This window comes from Cupressus sempervirens, chromosome 3 (assembly GCF_028749045.1).
Source record: "Cupressus sempervirens isolate cs-2001-9-10 chromosome 3, ASM2874904v1, whole genome shotgun sequence".
NCBI lineage: Eukaryota > Viridiplantae > Streptophyta > Pinopsida > Cupressales > Cupressaceae > Cupressus > Cupressus sempervirens.
The window spans coordinates 221,105,500-221,123,757 of record NC_143120.1 but is presented as its reverse complement, the minus strand read 5'-3'; the positions used below and the strand labels follow the sequence as shown (position 1 = coordinate 221,123,757).

Genomic DNA, 18,258 nt, shown 5'->3' with positions numbered 1-18,258 from the left:
TGGATCTCCAATGGCTATGCAATGACACTATACCTTTGATACCATGTAAGAATTTACCTAAAGAAGAAGTATAAAATGTCAAGATCTCGAAGCTCAAGTGATGGCGCAAGTAAGAGAGGCAAAATGATAAGATCAAAGATTGATTCAATATTTGTCAAATGATAATGGATACAAAGTCAATGAATACAAAGTAGACGTGCCTGAATATATAGACAATGTACGATAACTAGGAGTGATGCAAGAGATAACCTATTGACAAGACAAGGTGTAATAACATGTCCACCAAAGGTGGACCATCCTCCATTGTACAACAAAGTATGTGCAACAATGAGAGGATGATAATGTGATAAGAGCGCTAAAGGTGGATCTCATACACAAAAAGGTATGGGATGACAACTAACTCCACTTCAAGTGGATTTCTCCTACACCATGTGCTAAAATGAAATGCAAAATCCTATGTGTCTACTTGATAACTTATATGCAAATGCACTATCCTAAGTAAACTTAAGTACAATGTCATTAGTGAATACTTAATTACACTAACAATTTTGAATATGGCTTGTGACATATGTTGATGGTGACAAACGTTTGGATCTCTTTGGCCTTAACTTACACCTATTTGATCCAATCAATTTTGTTACCAATTTTTTGTAGCATAAAGTTGAGGGAGTGGACAATATAAGGTGCTCGGAAAATGTTTAAATAATGCTTGTGAACCATTAACTGAATTGCACAAAAATTTAGGGTATTGTTTTTTACTTGCACAACATTTTGAGGGCCCATTTCCTCCATGACTATCATGATAATTTTAGTGGTAAAGGCTCTACCCTTCACTTCCCCTTTAGAATCCATTGCTCTTTAATGGGACATTGTAATAACATTGATCAATGACTAATCTTTCACATCTTTCCATCCATCAAAAACAATGGACACACCCCTATTTCAGCCTATGAATCCTTGATGGACTTTAATGGCTTTACTAATTTAATCTTTTTTGCAACAAGGTGCTATGCACCTTCTCAAAAATCGGGCCCTTGTATCCTTTTAGCATCCTATTAATTGCTATCACCATTTGTTGTCAATATAGCGTGCAAACAACGTTGAATGATAATCTGTTCTATCCGTATAGAGACATCTTGATGTATGTTGAATGAAAATCTCTTGAGACTCATTTTGAAATGTCATTTGCAATGGTCCTTTTGATCTCTTATGTATGAAGACCATTGGTTGATCTTTAGGTGGGAACAAAAATGGGCAATTGTCTATAGGTTGAAGATTAGAGGGCAGCGAAGATCTTAGTTCCATGAGATCCTTTCTTTACCAAAGGATAATTTGATTTACAAGTAGTTGCTTGATCATGCTTATTAATATATGCCATGATTTGTGCTTTGGAATGGGTATTCCAGCCTAGGTATGATTTGATGCCTAGTCTAGGGATGTGGCACAAATGGCATTTCACTTAGCAGTATGTGCTTGAATATCTAACATTGCACCCACTACAAATCCAAACATAATCGTCACCACTTGAAATTTGTTGTAACATTTTAACATAGTTTCAAAGGGTACACACACACACACATATATGTATAAGTGTGTATATATGTGCGTGTGTGTGTGTGTATTCTTAAGAATACGCACACACACATATACATATACATATACATACACACACACACACACACACACATACATATAGATACATATATACATATGTATGTTGTGTGACAAGCACGTGTTATAGATTCATAGAAGAATACAAACAAAAACAAATTCAAAACAAAACAAGTGTTCATTAGTAGAAATTTAGAAAAGAAAACCAAAAACTTGTAAAGAACCTACCTCTTATGCAGAAATCTTCTGGTATGATCTCTTTGGCAACAATTTTCACTGATCAATCTTTTACTTTATTCATGCACTTGCAAGCAAGAATCAAAGTTCAACAAGGATGAATGATGCTTTTGTTTTTCATTCATAATATGAGGAATGAGTTTGTTTTTGTTTTTAGGATGTCTTGTATACCACTTTGTAGGTTTTTCGGGGTCGGGGCGGGGGTTTGGCAATTTTGCTTCTTGGTGAAAATTAGAAGGCTACTTTTGTTTACAAAATTGTTGCTTGGGCATCAGTGCCTCCACATTTTCTGTGGGTACACTCAGTTTTGTCTTGGAGGGATCTTCAGGCAAAAGGCAAGAACCTTGGTGTCTGCCAGGGTGGATTGGATCTGGACCTGGATTGGGACTCATTTCCTTGTGAACCTGTAAATTAGATAACTAGCATATAAAGAATATGTTTCCCTGTCTAAGGTGGAACTGGCAATTAGATTAGAAAATGTACTTGGCTATCTTATTAATTCTAGTTCCTTTTGCATTTCATTACATGTTTACAAGTTTTTAACTATGTTGTTCCTGAAACAGATTATTAACATTGCATTCATAAGGTTTTTTTCCCTATATTTTCATTCATTTTGAATGATGGTTCGTATCACAGATTTTTTTCTACTAATAATCTTATGCTGTGCATGGGCAGTTGCTTCTCAATTTGTACAAGGGATGGTTATAAGATTTTTAATTGTGAAGGTGGCAACTTGTGTTATCAAAAAGGTAAGCATTATAGATTTGGTTTGCAAAATCACTTGCAATAAAGCTTAACAAAAATATATTGATTGTGGACGTTACTTCATTCTGGAATGTTTCCTAAAACTGTAATCATGCATATAAAATCAAATTATAATATGCTGTAAGGTATCCAAAATCAAATTTTGGAAATTATTTATATATTTTTTGAATTTGTATGCTTCATTGGGTTAGCAATAGCAACAGAATTCTGGCAATACATCAAATTTAAAAGAACATAAATAAACATTTCTTCCTGTATTTGTATTACTGCTAATAAATTTAGATTCTTTCAATGCAGAGCTTCTTTTAATCAATTAAATTAATATTTATTAAAAACTGTACAAACCTGATCAATGGAGTTGCACACAATTATATCTTTGAAGCAGGAGAAAAAGGAGTGCTTAATTGATGCCCGAAACAATTAATTGATATAAAGTTTAATCAAAGCAAAAGGAAAACACAAATATAATGTCAAAGTATGCAATTTAGTTTTAATAATAATATGGAAAAGTCCCAAGTTCGAGACACATGTGGTGATCATGTTTGTGCATTCAAATAATTGATGTGGTTGTGACCTTTATTTCTGGATGGCTGCATGTGGAGAAACATTTATAAGGGCACTTGTAGCCTGCACCATCTTGAGTATAAGAATGTGATCTTATGATCTTTAACTGAAGTGGTTATATTCTCAAATATTTATCGTGACTGAGTAGTAGTTAGTGGATTAACAACACACATAAGGCATTTCTTATTTCTGAAGTTAGAAAAACAAGTGTTAATATTAGATTGTAAAAATTGCAAAGCAGGTCAATGGGACTCAAAAAATATGGCAAGTACAACAATAGGATAAGATAAGATAAGATGAGATAAAGTTATTAATGTCCAACAAGAGATCATAAGGGTCTAAGGGACTGAAAAGTGTACAGCAAGGAAAAAACCAACAATGGGAGCACCAAATGGTGCTTGATCAATAAAGGAAAGCAAATGAACATAAACAAGAAAAAAGATTAAATAGTCCTCATAGGGGAGAAGTAGTCCAAAATCGAAGGATATGGTCCAGGCTGAGGGTGTACCCCAGACCATCTCGAGGACCCGCTGGAGATAGGGTGGTGCTGCCAAGTGTACCCTCTGTGAGGTCTCACAGATTTAGTGTAACCTGAAGTATGGCCAAGGGACCGCTTTGTCTCTCAGGTTGGAGACCCAGTAGCGAAGAAGGTGATTAGCTAGTTTGAAATTTGTGTCGACAGTAGTTGAAGCTGTAATGTGTGATCATAGAGCCGCAAGGCCTCTTGGAGATAAAGGGCAAGATACTGTTGATTAGTGTATCTAAAGAAAGTTGAAAGGGATTTGCACTCTCTAAACAGGCAGTGAAACCTCCTCCTGATCTCATAGAAGATGGGGCAGTGAGAAACAAAATGGGTCTCTGTCTCTGCCTCCCCAAGTGGGTAGAGGCGACAAATCTTGTCCTCTCTATCGATTTGATGGTAAGTTTGAATATGTAATTGATGAGAACCCACTCTGAAAGACCCCAACGAGATGTGAGGGCATGACTTCAGCGGCGAGTGAGCTACCAAGGGTGCAAAATAATCCTATCTTGAATATCCATATAGTGCTCAGCATAATAAGCCATCCTCAAGTGGAGACCACTTGGAGGGTTACTTAGAGTTGTGATAATATATTGCCTATAGATGTTAGTCCTGGTGTGCTCATTTAGCTCTTGTTGAGAGGGAAAGAGGTGAGTGGGCGCATCTAGAGAGAATTGGAAGGGGAGAAGACGGTCCATTGTGATTCCAACCAAACCAAGGAGAGCAAAGGCCTGGGCGAACCAACAATGACCTTGCAACATGATTATACCCATTATACACCTAAAAAAGACATTGAAATCTACAAGAATGGTTTTGATCCTAGATTGGTATATGTTTGAGGCTACATGTTCCATTTGAATGTCCCTACCTTTGAATTGTGCCCGATATGGTTCTTATTGGTTCCAAAATGTGTTTTGGTGGCTTGTAATAATGGCCTCTACAAGCTGTTGCGACCCTCAAGAATAATGACAAGGCTTGCTTAGGGTTTGAAATATATCAACCTTATTAAAGATAGTTGATGTTATCTTCCTTTTTTGCACACTTGGGTGTACTTGTGGAGTCATGCTCCCATGTAAATAATGTAATTGGCGATATGATAACACAAGTAGAGCCACTTGTTGAAATAAGCATTACAAGGCACTTATTTGTTAGGTGGCAGGTGGAATAAACAATGAGAAATGATGGGAGTGGTTGGAGTGATATGATGGGATGAACAAATTTGATGGCTGAAGAGGAAAAAGGAGTGAAGGTGAGGAATGGTTGTGAGGTATGCTTGACTAGGGAAGTCTGAAATCTTGATGACAGGGTTGAAGAAAAAATGACTTGCTATAATGTTCATGTTGGGAAGGGAAATTCCACAACACCAATTGTAAACTTTTAAAGTCGTTTATTGGTGGAGACTTGTATTGAAAATAATGAATCTTATGTGAAGATTTCAGATCTTCTTGAATATCTAAGTTCTGATTTATTTAAGCATATATATGTGTGTGTGTGTATGCAGATCTGAATATGCCTGATAATGTAATTCCTTGTTATTGATATATTTTCAGAATTCACAAATGCATACAATATATATATATATATATATATATATATATATATATATATTGAGATATGTTTACGTAGGGTTTTGACCCTACGTAACCATACCTCAATACAAAACAATATTATTAATATCCTTTAAAGTCATCGATCAAATGTTTAACCACTTCATAACAATTGTTGTAGACTTACCAAGTCTTACACTCGACAATGCACCGATTCAGTTATAACAGACTTGTTAACATCGGTATATGTAACATGATCGGTATTCATAATACAAAGAGTTTGATCGCATGTATAAACAACTTGATCGGTACTTTATGAACAGCACTGATTGGTATTTAAAAGGATGAATAGAAATATACACACACACACACACACACACATATATACATACATACATACAGGATTGAGTATAAGAGCATAAGAAAATAATATATATAAATCTGTACACATATATGTATGTGTGTATGTATGTATGTATATGTATGATCAAATTAATATATTGATTTATTATCAGATATATATATATATATATATATATATATAAGGATATATATACATAATTTTGCTTCAATTTCCATGAAGCTAATCTTCTTAACACTCCCTCTTTAGCAATGAGAGAATTGAAGAAAAATATAATACAAGGTTATGCATCACTTTTAAAATGGTTTAACCAAAATTATGGTGTCCGGCAAAATCCGGCCCAAAGAACCATGATGGTCATCAATGTGTCTGGCAAAATCCGGCCCGAAGAACAATGATAATGCATACTTCAACACTTTTGGTGTTAGAAGATAGATCAACTATAAATAAGGTCGTCACCTTACAATAGTGATCTTGCACATAAGAAAGGTGGTCACCTTTCATAACACAAGTTTGCAAACATCTAGTTTTATTCATAAATATAATAATTTACAATTGCATTTACAAATTTGTCATACCAAGTTTACCTCTGAAGTACACTATTTTCGACTTTGCAAAAGGCTTGGTGAAAATGTCAGCATTTTGCTCATTTGTGCTAATATAAATTAGCTTGATAACATTTCTGATAACATTTCTGTCAACCATGTCTCTTATGTAATGATAGGGAATCTTGATGTGCTTCAATTGATTGTGGAAAACAAGATTTGCAGAATGTTTGATGCAACTCTGGTTATCACAATGAATCATTGTAGGACTTAGTTGTTTTCCAAAGAGTCCAAATTATAGCTTTCTTAGCCATACTGCTTCGCATGCTCCCATGGAGGCTGCCATGTACTCAGCTTTAGTGGAACTCAAAGCGATTGTAGGTTGTTTTCTAATGAACCAGGATATCATTGCCGATCCAAGACTGAAGCAATACCTTGTAGTACTTTTGTAGTTTATAGAACAACCATCCCAATCAAAATCAGTATATCCTTAAAGTTTAATCTCTACATTTTTGTACTTCAAACCAAGACTAGTAGTGCCACGTAGATATCTCAAGATATGTTTGGCAACCATCAAATGAACCTTTTTTGGTTCACACATAAAATGACTTAAAACATTTGTGGCATAGCATATATTAGGCCTAGTATTTACAAGATACATAAGTGATCCAATGATCTCTCTGTAAAGAGTGGGATCAATAGATTCTGAATTCACGGCTTCTTCTTTTAGTTTGTGTAGATTAGTTTCCATCGGAGTTGTTAGAGGTTTGCTGCCCATCATTCCAAGTCTAGTCAAGATGTCCTAAGTGTACTTCCCTTGATTTAGAAAAATATGATCTTTCTTTTGACAGACTTCTAGGCCCAAGAAATAGTGTAGTAGGCCTAGATCCTTCATTTTAAATTCAGCTATGAGATCTTGTTTGCATCTTTCAATCAAGTGATCATTACCTGTTATTAATAGATCATCAACATATAAAACAAGTATTAACATGTCATCTTTAGTGTTAAGTTGTAGCTTCTGTCGGATTGAACTGTTTTAGAGTTAATCCTTCTATGGTTATTGGCAATCATTAATTAGACATACTCTACTGGATATATATATATATATATATATATATATATAGTATGCTACATATTATATATAATATAGATATGTTATAATTAATAATGTTTTAATTAATGATTAATTAATATATATAACCATAGAGACTGTCTCTTTGCAAGACATGCCTCTTGAAGATATATTTATATATCTTGGAAATCTGCAATTGAAACACATAGAATTAAAATAATGTTATTACATTTGCAGAGATCCTAAAATTAACATGGTATTAGTGCCAACTGCAAATGTGATAAATTGTTCAAATGAATTTGACAAAGAGCGAGTTTAAATTGATGACAGATAAATTGTAATAAAAATGTTAGAATCATCTCTATCATATCATGATGCTTGCATATAGTCGAAAGGAGGAAATAATAAATATGATATGCTTTGACTGTATATCAAGATAAATACCACACGTAGATTGGGTGGTAGGTATCTCCGAAATGCAACAAATTGATACCAAGATTTGAACACGAAGCAGAGGAGGTGAGGAGATGGCAGGACCAAATCACGATAATTATATTGAGCCATGGACTCCATATCATCAACGAGAATATCAAAATGAAGGATTTAAATTCCAGTTTGCACTAATGAAAAATCCCAGGCTTCTACAGCTATTTCCCAAATATAAACCATAATTCAATACAGAAAAATGGATAATATAGATTTAGGCCAAGTATTTTATACCAATTTATTTGTTCAAATTGACAATCTAACCTTATGCAAAGATGTTGTTCAGTCTAATGGGTTCTAGAAGAAATGAACAAATTAACACCATGGATTTATTTATTAAAATGGAACATTGTGCAGCTGATTATTAGGTATGCAACAACTGGTATATTACGTATATATTGATGCTACTGACTAACTTCCTTCAATGCATTCTGCTGGAGATCATTGACCGGACTTGTTACTTCTCCTCACTGAAATATCATCCATGTTACTTGCACATCGATTCTCTTTCATGTTGAGTGGTAGGCATAAGTCCAGATAGAGAGTCTTCCATTCCAATCAAATGGAATGCCAAGATAGTCGCCAGGTGTTTGAAGTGAGCAATTCAATTGATAACTATGTAGTCCAATAACCTTCTTGTTACCACTTGATGATCTGTGAATCATATGATCATTTTCTTGCTTCCTTATCTCTGTCAACAACTAATCACAACAAATTATATATTGTTGTCTTCACGTGGTGTGGTCTTTGATGCTAGTTTGAAAGCCTCAACAAAATATATATGTCAATGTCTTCCTAGATAAGATTTTTTGACTTCTGCTTGCTAAATCTACCGCATAAGACACCCTTCCATTGATTATTTCCTTGCCTCGTTTGCTAGTACATCGTGTCACCTAAAGGGCTAAATACACTGTCACTTCCACCATATGAAACAATGTTTATTTTTGTTCTCTTGCTATAACAACGTGTTTGAATATACACTGAATGCCAACAACCTTTTGTCGTCTCTCCACTAGGCCTGCCTATACATGAAGCTGACTAAAGGAGTCAGTATAGTTCTAGATCGAACTATATTTCTAAAGAAAATAGGACAAATAGAGAAAATAAAAGAATGAAATGTATTGCAAACTTATTTGATAGAATGCCTAAGGATGTTTTAGGCAGATTAATGAGCAGGTCCATTAAAACACTGCATATCATATTGCAACTTGGTTCTAGGAGTGATGGTTTCAATCCAAATAGGGAAACATTTCTTAGAATCCTTCAAGCTTTGGCTATGGGAACAATATCTCCACTAGAGAAGAACATTTAAACCTAATACTAGCGGCATATTAAGGAATGAAATCAATTACGGAAGTCGCTGATACACACATGGGACTTGCATTGAAGAGTCAGAGTCTTGAATGACAGGTATAACCTTGGCAAGAAGCAAATAACATATAATATTTCGAATAGAATACATTAAGGATGGGATCGGGCACCCATCGTTTCTATAAGGAATGATATCAAGACTTAGAGGGAGTTTAACACTTCTTCAAAAGCAATCATGGATAAAGGAGCTCAAATAATTATATTCAAAGGGAGTTCAAAAGTTGTTATGAGTAAGAAAATGATGGGCCTACACCTTGTGAACAACATAAGAAAATGAAAATTCCTTAAATAACTTGCATGATCATACAATGGGTACTAAGTATGTAAAATTGTTCAATGATATAAGAGTTGGAATTTCACATTGTGGGGGGTAAATATAATAAGCAATGTTTGAATTCCCACTTGAAACCATCTATAGAGAAGAGATTTAATGGTTTGACATTTATGGATTGTCATAGAAAGATAAGTAATTATTACTCTCGAGTATTATAGTTATCTACTTACTGTAGTCTCTCTCTTTCTTTGCTATTAATTTATACGTACTATAAGAGTTAATTTGCCTTGACCTTTTTTTTTCCTCTATGTCTGAGGATGTTCTTGCAGGAAAAGAAGGTCCGTATTTACGTATGCTACCAAATATTGTGCAGACTCAATCTTATGAAGTAGCTCCAAAGAAGTTGTGATCTAGAATTCATTAGTCTTATGATGATCAAGTTGGATAATGTGAGGATCTTGAAACAAATATCCATGATGATTGAGATTATGAGTATCCTTCTTTATTAAGAGGGAGTCTAACATTTCTTCTAAGGCAACGTTGGAGCTCAAAAGATTTATAATCAGAGGGAGTATAGAAATGCATGGGTGTGTCTTCGTGATTTTGATGGGCCTACCAATGCATGGGTGTGTCTTCGTGATTTTGATGGGCCTACCTCTATGTACATCATAAGGAAGTATTGACTAATCACCTGAAGGTTGAAAAGATTGATATTAGATTTAGGAGTAGACCATATCACTTTAGAGATAAATTTGATATGATTAATGTTTTTGTTTATTATGCACTTATTGACTAACATCACATGATTGATGATTATATGCATACAGTGATAAATCTACTTTTGTAGAAAATGCTTCATGACTTAATGTCATGTGACCTTGTGATATGTATCTTAAGAGTGATACTGGTGCACTCATCACAAGGATGAGTTATATCATTTAGTTGATATGGTGGTGTACTTGCATCATTTAGTTGGTGCGTATATGTCATGGAAGGTGACAATCTTTCATTGACATATGTGTTTAAGGTCTCTATTATAAGGTGACGATCTCATCAATAGATGACCCTCCTTCAAATGTGTTGAAGGTAAATTGGTGTCATTGTTCTTCGGGCTGGATTTTGTCGGACACATTGATAACCATCATGGTTCTTCGGGCCGGATTTTGCCAGACACCATGAAAAATCTATTATGGTTCTTTGGGCTGGATTTTGTCGGACACATTGATAACCATCATGGTTCTTCGGGCCGGACTTTGTTGGACACCATGAAAAATCTATTATGGTTCTTCAAGCCGGATTCTTCTAGACACCATAATTTAACCACATTTTAAGTGGTGTATAACCTTGTGTTATAATTCTTTAAATTTCCTTTGCTAAAGAGGGAGTGATGAGGAAGTTAGCCTTATAGTGAATTGAATTAAATTCCCTATGTTGATATATACATGTGTGTGTTGATGGATTTATATTGATATTCTTAATATGTCATTTTAGGAATATCATTCTAAGATCATATCTCTTCATATACTCAAGAGCATAATGTGTTATATTTCAATCTCCGCTAATTAAGAGGGAGTATTAAGGAGGTGAGCAATTCTGTATATTGAAACTACTGGTGGATATTCTATCAGCCACATTTGAGTGGTACTTATACCTAGTAGTATGAAGATGTTTCAAACCCTCATTGCTAAAGGAGTGTTGAATATAGTTTTGATCAGATTTAATGTTTGATGAAGTATATAGACATGATTAAATCAGTTTGGATATAATGCTTTGCATTAGTATTACAGTCAGATTATTATCTTGACTGTAATATTAATGCAGATCGCTCTCCTTAAAATTGTTCTTGTTTAGCCTTTAATAGAACTCCTTGTGTATTTGTATGGATCGATCTTGTTAAAAGATGATCAAATTAAGGAGATGTTAAATAAACTAATCTATTAGTTAGTGGGTAAAGAATAGACATGATCTATGTGTGGCCATAATCATGAAGAGTCATGATTCTTACTCTTACTAACCCTTTGTATGATATACATAAACATGATAGAATTGTATCATAATTAATTCATTAAGTGTTGTCTCAAACTAAGTCAGATATCATAATATCTAAGGCTATTATCATGACAAGACTACATTAATTTGTTGTCCTGAATTGTGTCAAAAGCCATGGAAGACTTAGATTCAAAAGGTATTACTGAAATCATCTCTTAAGAGGGAGCGTTGAGATAGCCTCGATTGTATCTAAGTCATAGCTGTGGTAGAAAACAATTGATATACATAATCATTGTTAGAATTAGATATTGTTGGCATGTTTATACTGACACATTTTGTGAAGCAATGTCTACTATAAACAGAAAGATTACAACTATGATATGATTAAGACTTCTTGTTGAAAAATATATTATCAAAGGATAACATCTAGTGTGATAAGTATATATTGATGTCTTTAATATGACATTCTAAGATTATCATGATAATATATTCTATAACAATCCTCCTAAGCTAAGAGGGAGTGTTAAGTTGTAGCTTCTGTCGGATTGAACTGTCCCAGAGTTAATCCTTCTATGATTATTGGCAATCATTAATTAGACATACTCTAATATATATATATATATATTGTATTCTATATATTATATATAATATAGATATGTTATAATTAATAATGTTTTAATTAATGATTAATTAATATATATAACCATAGAGACATGTCTCTTTGCAAGACATGCCTCTTGAAGATATATTTATATATCTTGGAAATCTACAATTGAAACACATAGAATTAAAATAATGTTATTACATTTGCAGAGATCCTAAAATTAACAATTAGAAATTTTAAAGTATATGTTTGGATCAGTTTCATTCTTTGAGTATCCTAGTTTGGTGAGGTAGCTATCTATCCTTTCATAGCTTGTTTGAGACCATAGAGAGATTTCTTGAGTTTACATACGTATTTACCCGTGTCTTTTATAGCAAAACCTTCAGGTTGTTCAATATATACTTCTTCATTTATGACAGTATTTAGGAATACGGTCTTGACATCCATTTGATGTATTTTCCAGCCTTTGGATGCTGCAATTGCAATAATTGTTCTTATAGAAGTGTATCGAGCAACTAGAGCAAAAGTTTCCTCATAATCAATACCTGCCTTCTGAGAGAACCCTCAAGCAACAAACCTTGCTTTATGCTTTTCAATACTGCCGTTTGAAGCATATTTGATTTTGTATAACCATTTTGATGAAACAACTGATTTGTCTTTAGGTCTAGGTACAATATCCCAAACATCATTTTGTAATATGAATTTATATTCCTCAACCATAACATCTTTCCAAGCTTGACAAGTTAGGGCTTCTTCAATAGTTGACGGTTCAGATTTAGTAAGCTTAGTTACTAACGTAGTGTAACAAGGTTTGTTTCTGGTTTTCTTGCTTTCCTTGGAGATTTCATCTGGCTCAACATTATTTTCTTCAATCATTTTCCTCGCCCATAATGGCCTTTTCTTGATGTTAGTGATGTCTCTATTCTCTATATCTGGTAATGATTCATTCTCTTCTAATATGTTCTCCCTCTGAATTTCAGTTTGTAGATTTTCATCTAAGTTGGTGATGGGGTCATCTTCTGTACTTGTAGATAGTTTTAAAGCAGTGTTTTCTTCAAATATGATATCTCTGCTTACTTCAATTGATCTTTGTCCAGGTACATAGACTCTATACCCTTTAGAGTTTTCACTGTACCCAACAAATATCCCTTTCTTCCCAGATGTTTCTAACTTGGTTCTTTTTTCTTTAGGTATGTGAATATAAACAGGGCAACCAAAAATTCTAAGATGACTTAAGTCAGGTTTAGTTTCTGAAAAAACTTCTTCAGGTGTTATGTTTTCTAGTATTGATTATGGGCATCTGTTTTAAATATATAAAACAATATTTGTAACCTCTGTCCAAAAAGAGAATTGTAGGTTTTGATCATGAAGCATGGCTTTTGCTGCTTCAAGAATGGTTCTAGTTTTCCTTTCTACTACCCCATTCTGTTGAGGATTATAAGGTATTGTATACTCCCTCTTAATCCCAACATAGGTACAAAAAACTTTGAAATTTTCAGTAGTATATTCTCCCCCATTGTTTGATCTTAGGTTTTTAATTCTTTTTGAAGTTTGATTTTCCACAATTTCTTTGAATTCTTTAAATTTTGATAGAACCTCATTTGATTCTTTGACCTTTAAAAAATAGATCCAAGTTTTCCTAGAAAAATCATCAATGAATATTATGTAGTAAGAGTAACCTCTTAGAGAAAGTGTTGGTATAGGTCCACATAGGTCAGAGTGAACTAGTTCCATAACTGATTTAGACTTGTGTTCACTAGGAGGAAAAGGTCTTTTAATGTTCTTTCCTAGAGCACATCCTTTATAGATGCCTATATGTTTTGAACTTAGGCTCGGTGTTCCAGTGGTGATTTTCTCTACATTTGGAAGTGAACTAACTCCAATATGTCCGAGTCTTCTATGCCATACTTCATAAGAACTTGTCACTTTGATGTTGAGAGCTTGCTTTTGAATGTTGCATAGTTTATACAGGGTTCCATCTCCCGTCCCTATGGTGATAGCTTTTTTTAGATTAGTGTTTTTAGGCCTGTACAAAACTTTATCTTTGTTGAAGGTGACTTGAAACCCTTCATCAGCTAGTCTAGAAATTGATACTAGATTTCTTTTTATGCCTGGTACAAAGAGAACATCTTTCAATTTTTGTGTGATCCCAGTCCTTAGTTGAATAGAACAGGTTCCAATTCCTTTAACTGGATAGGTGGAGTTGTCTCCAATGGTGACTCCTTTAGTGAGATAATTTCCAAACGTTTCAAATTTATCTTTGAATCCTGTTATATGTTGGGAAGTACCACTATCTATTATCCACACATTTTCGTTGGATTTCATCTCACTTTATAAGACATAGTAGAATAATAGATTTTTTCATCCTTCTTTGTTTCGGCAAAAGAAACTAAGATTTTTTTCCTTTCTAGACAATTTTTGAAGGTACTCCCAAGTTTCTACTTATAACACTTAACTTTGGAGAAGTCATTTGTTTTGTAGTTATTATTCTCTTTCCTTTTGTCATATTTCTTTCCTTTGAATTTTCTCTTTTTCCTTTTGTTGTTAGAGACTAAGAAGAGAGCTTGATTTTCTGCCTTTTGATTTGAGATAATCCCTCTAGAGATTAGTCTTGATTCTTCTGATGTGCACTCATTTTTTAGTTGATCAAAAGTTGTTATTGAAGGTCTGTTGATGACTTGGATGAATGCTTCCCAAGACATGGGTAATCCTCTTAGCGCTATTATAGATAGTTCTTGGTCTTCTACTTTGCTTCCAATAGAAGATAGATGATTCTTTATTTCAGATTTTTTTCCAAAATAGGATGAAATTGATTCTCCTTTATTCATTAGTTGATTTTTTAATGTAATCAATCTACTTGAATTGTTGATTTCAAATGTATCCTTAATTGTCTTGAATACTTCGAATGCTTTTTTTAGATTTGAGATGGATGGGCGAATATGATCTTTTACTGAATCAACAATGATTTTTCTAGCTTTATTATTCCGTCTTTTCCAAGAGGCTTTTTCTGCTTCATTTTTAGGCGTTGAGATATCTGATTCAATGAAGGATTCTAGTTCTAATTCTTTGAGAATTGTAATAATTCGTATTTTCCATGAGAAGAAGTTTGCTGCTCCTTCAAGTCTGTCCTCTACTCTCACATTGCTTGACATATTGTTTACTTTTGTTTCAAGATTTTGAATTTGAAAGTCTCTCTACCAACTAGGCTCTGATACCATGTAAACTTTTAAGATCGTTTATTGGTGGAGACTTGTATTGAAATTAATGAATCTTATGTGAAGATTTCAGATCTTCTTGAATATCTAAGTTCTGATTTATTGAAGCATATGTGTGTGTGTGTGTGTGTGTGTGTGTGTGTATGCAGATCTGAATATTCCTGATAATGTAATGCCTTGTTATTGATATATTATCAGAATTCACAAATGCATACAATATATATATATATATATTGAGATATGTTTACATAGGGTTGTGACCCTACCTAACCATACCTCAATACATAACAATATAATTAATATCCTTTAAAGTCATCGATCAGATGTTTAACCGCTTCATAACAAATGCTTTAGACTTACCAAGTCTTACACCCGATAATGAACTGATTCAGTTATAACAGATTTGTTAACATCGGTATATATAACATGATTGGTATTCATAATACAAAGAGTTTGATCACATGTATAAACAACTTGATCAGTACTTTATGAACAGCTCTGATCGGTATTTTAAAGTATGAGTATATATATATAAGATTGAGTATAAGAGCGTAAGGAAATAAGGATACATACACACACAAACACACACACACACACACACACACATGTACAGATTTATACATATATGCACACACACACACACACACACACACACACATATATATACACAAGGAAATAATATATATAAATCTGTACATATATGTATATTTATATATATTATTTCCTTGTGTGTGTGTGTATATATATATATATATGTACAGGTATAATCAGATTAATATACTGATTTATTATCAGATATATGTAAGGATATACATAACATAATTTTGCTTCAATTTCCATGAAGCTAATCTTCTTAACACCAATGGCTTACATTAACCTAGAAAAGTGGCCATGCAGTTTTGGGGATCTTAAGTAGATGCATGGGGGATGAAGGGAAACAGACCGTACACAAATTTGGATCAGGGGTAATGCTGGTGATAGGAAATGGGAATTCTGAACCACAATACAGATTATGGAAAAAGAGACATGACAAAAGCTAGTTTGTTCATCTAAATATTTGTTGTTACAACTACAAAAATATATATACATGTAAGACTAGTGAAAAATTGGAGTCTGGTTTATTGAAGAGAAGACTAAAGGGAAAACAATAAGTTACGCTGAAAAGTTTTAAAATAAAAATAAATTATAGTCAATGCAGCACTTTTATTCAATACATATAACAAGAAGAGACATTCTTTGGAAGCTCTGGACATCCACTCAGGCAAATGATCTCAGAGTTGTATAGGTTGTGCAACTGGTCAACAGATTGTCTATTGTACTTTTTAATACAAGACTTAAGAAGGCATAACTTGGCACTATATTAGAGGGAACAAGCCCCAAAAAAAATGTAATTTATGATACTGAAGTGTCTCTTGGTCTAATGTGAGCAGGCAACACAATATATCCTTAATCCATCTGCAAACTCATCATCACATATTGCACTTTTGTCTTATTGATAGCTGTCCTATTAAATACAAATGGACTTTTCTTATAACAGCAGTCTTGTTACAGATATTTTTGAGTTGAAGACTAGGCATTACTCTAATTACTCATAGCCATAAAAAATGCAATGTTTGGTTGCAACAAAATTAAGATTTTTTTTGAAACATAGGCTATTTGTTGATTGAAATATTTTTAATCCTGGCTTCCCAAAGAAAATAAACATTTGGGGCCTTATCCATTTGCTAAGAACTATCATGCTTCAAGTTTGAACAAATGAGCAACTGTGTTTGCAGCCTTTTTCTATGTGCCTATTTCAAGCTGCGAATAATGCATTGCAAGTGAAGCTCAATATCTATCCCAGCATTTCTCTTCAAGCAGGGACAACAACTTTATGATGATCATGCCAGGAGAAATTTTACAATTGTTGCTGGACGGTGTGAGGTTGTAACAGTATACTTCCTTGAGTTGGAAATACATTTATCGTGCGTGGAGGAGCTGACATAAAAACTTTTGTTTATAAAGAGAGGCTTTTCTGTAGTAGGACATGAATATTTCTTTTGCCCCTTTAAGAGGAATTATATATTTATAAAAAGGTAAAAGTAATATACAATGATCATATGGTGCATGTATATGTTTTAAAATTGTTTTGACTTTTGGAGAAGATAACTTTCTTTCATATTGACTAAATGATGTGTCAATACAGAACATTGCACTTAATAATATAAAATGTGATGTTCCAGAGCCAATTGAAGTTGGGCCTTTGAGTGAGGATATACAAAACAAAATGGTCTATTGGGTACAATTAAAATCTTTTCTTTGCTAGGTAAAAGAGGAGTTGGATCCCTCAACATTTAGGGTGCTATTAGTATTAAACTATTGATCTATAGCTAACTGGTTTGTTTTTAATTTGTTTTAACAACACAAATAAAACTTGAAGATGGGTGTCTTTGAGTCCCCAAGGTTGCTACCTGTTGACATTAGACAGGTTCTGTATTTAAGATATCTAAGGTAGTCTCTAAACATTTCATGAGTGCTGCATGATACTTTCTGGATAATATTGTCACCGTTTCCAAGAAATTTCGAAGATGACACTGAAAAAAGCCCTCTCATTCTCTAGATCTTCTAAGCTGTGTATTTAATGTAAGGGTTGTCAACATGAATCACAATTTGGTACAATGACTTGATTGGCTTCTCCTCATACTATTTTCAACATTTAGCTTCGTATCCAGTGATGATTTGAACTCTAAGTTATGCTCTCTTTGTGTATAATGTTTGGCAGTCCCTAGGAGGAAGTTTTGTTAAAAAACTCCATGCTCTCTTTAATTTTTACATGTGCCAATGTGCACAAGAAAGTGTGTTTCGATAACAATTGTTTGGGTCCAATTATAACTGTGTTATAACTTAACACATAATCTAAAACTGGAAATGCTGGGAAAATATCTGAATATCTTAATGCACTGGAAAATCAGAAATTGAAATATTGAATTCTCAATTCTGAAAATGTTGAAGAAAAGAAACTAAAAATTAGTTTTGCTATAAAAGACCTTTGTCAAAGTAAACCGAAAGTGTAGTTCTGAATTGACATCTGAAATATGTGTTTACTAATATTAGATTC

General features: G+C 33.5%; 1 protein-coding gene across 4 annotated transcripts in view; it reads left to right on the top strand.

Annotated features, from left to right (window-relative positions):
- ATG18B (autophagy 18 B-like protein) overlaps positions 1 to 18,258 on the top strand; it is a 150,504-nt gene that overhangs the window by 39,428 nt on the left and 92,818 nt on the right. For all 4 annotated transcript variants that reach the window (XM_089819136.1, XM_089819137.1, XM_089819135.1 and 1 more), the window contains exon 2: positions 2,524 to 2,597. In XM_089819136.1, coding sequence (XP_089675262.1) covers positions 2,524 to 2,597 — 74 coding nt within the window. The remainder of the gene's footprint in view (positions 1 to 2,523; positions 2,598 to 18,258) is intronic.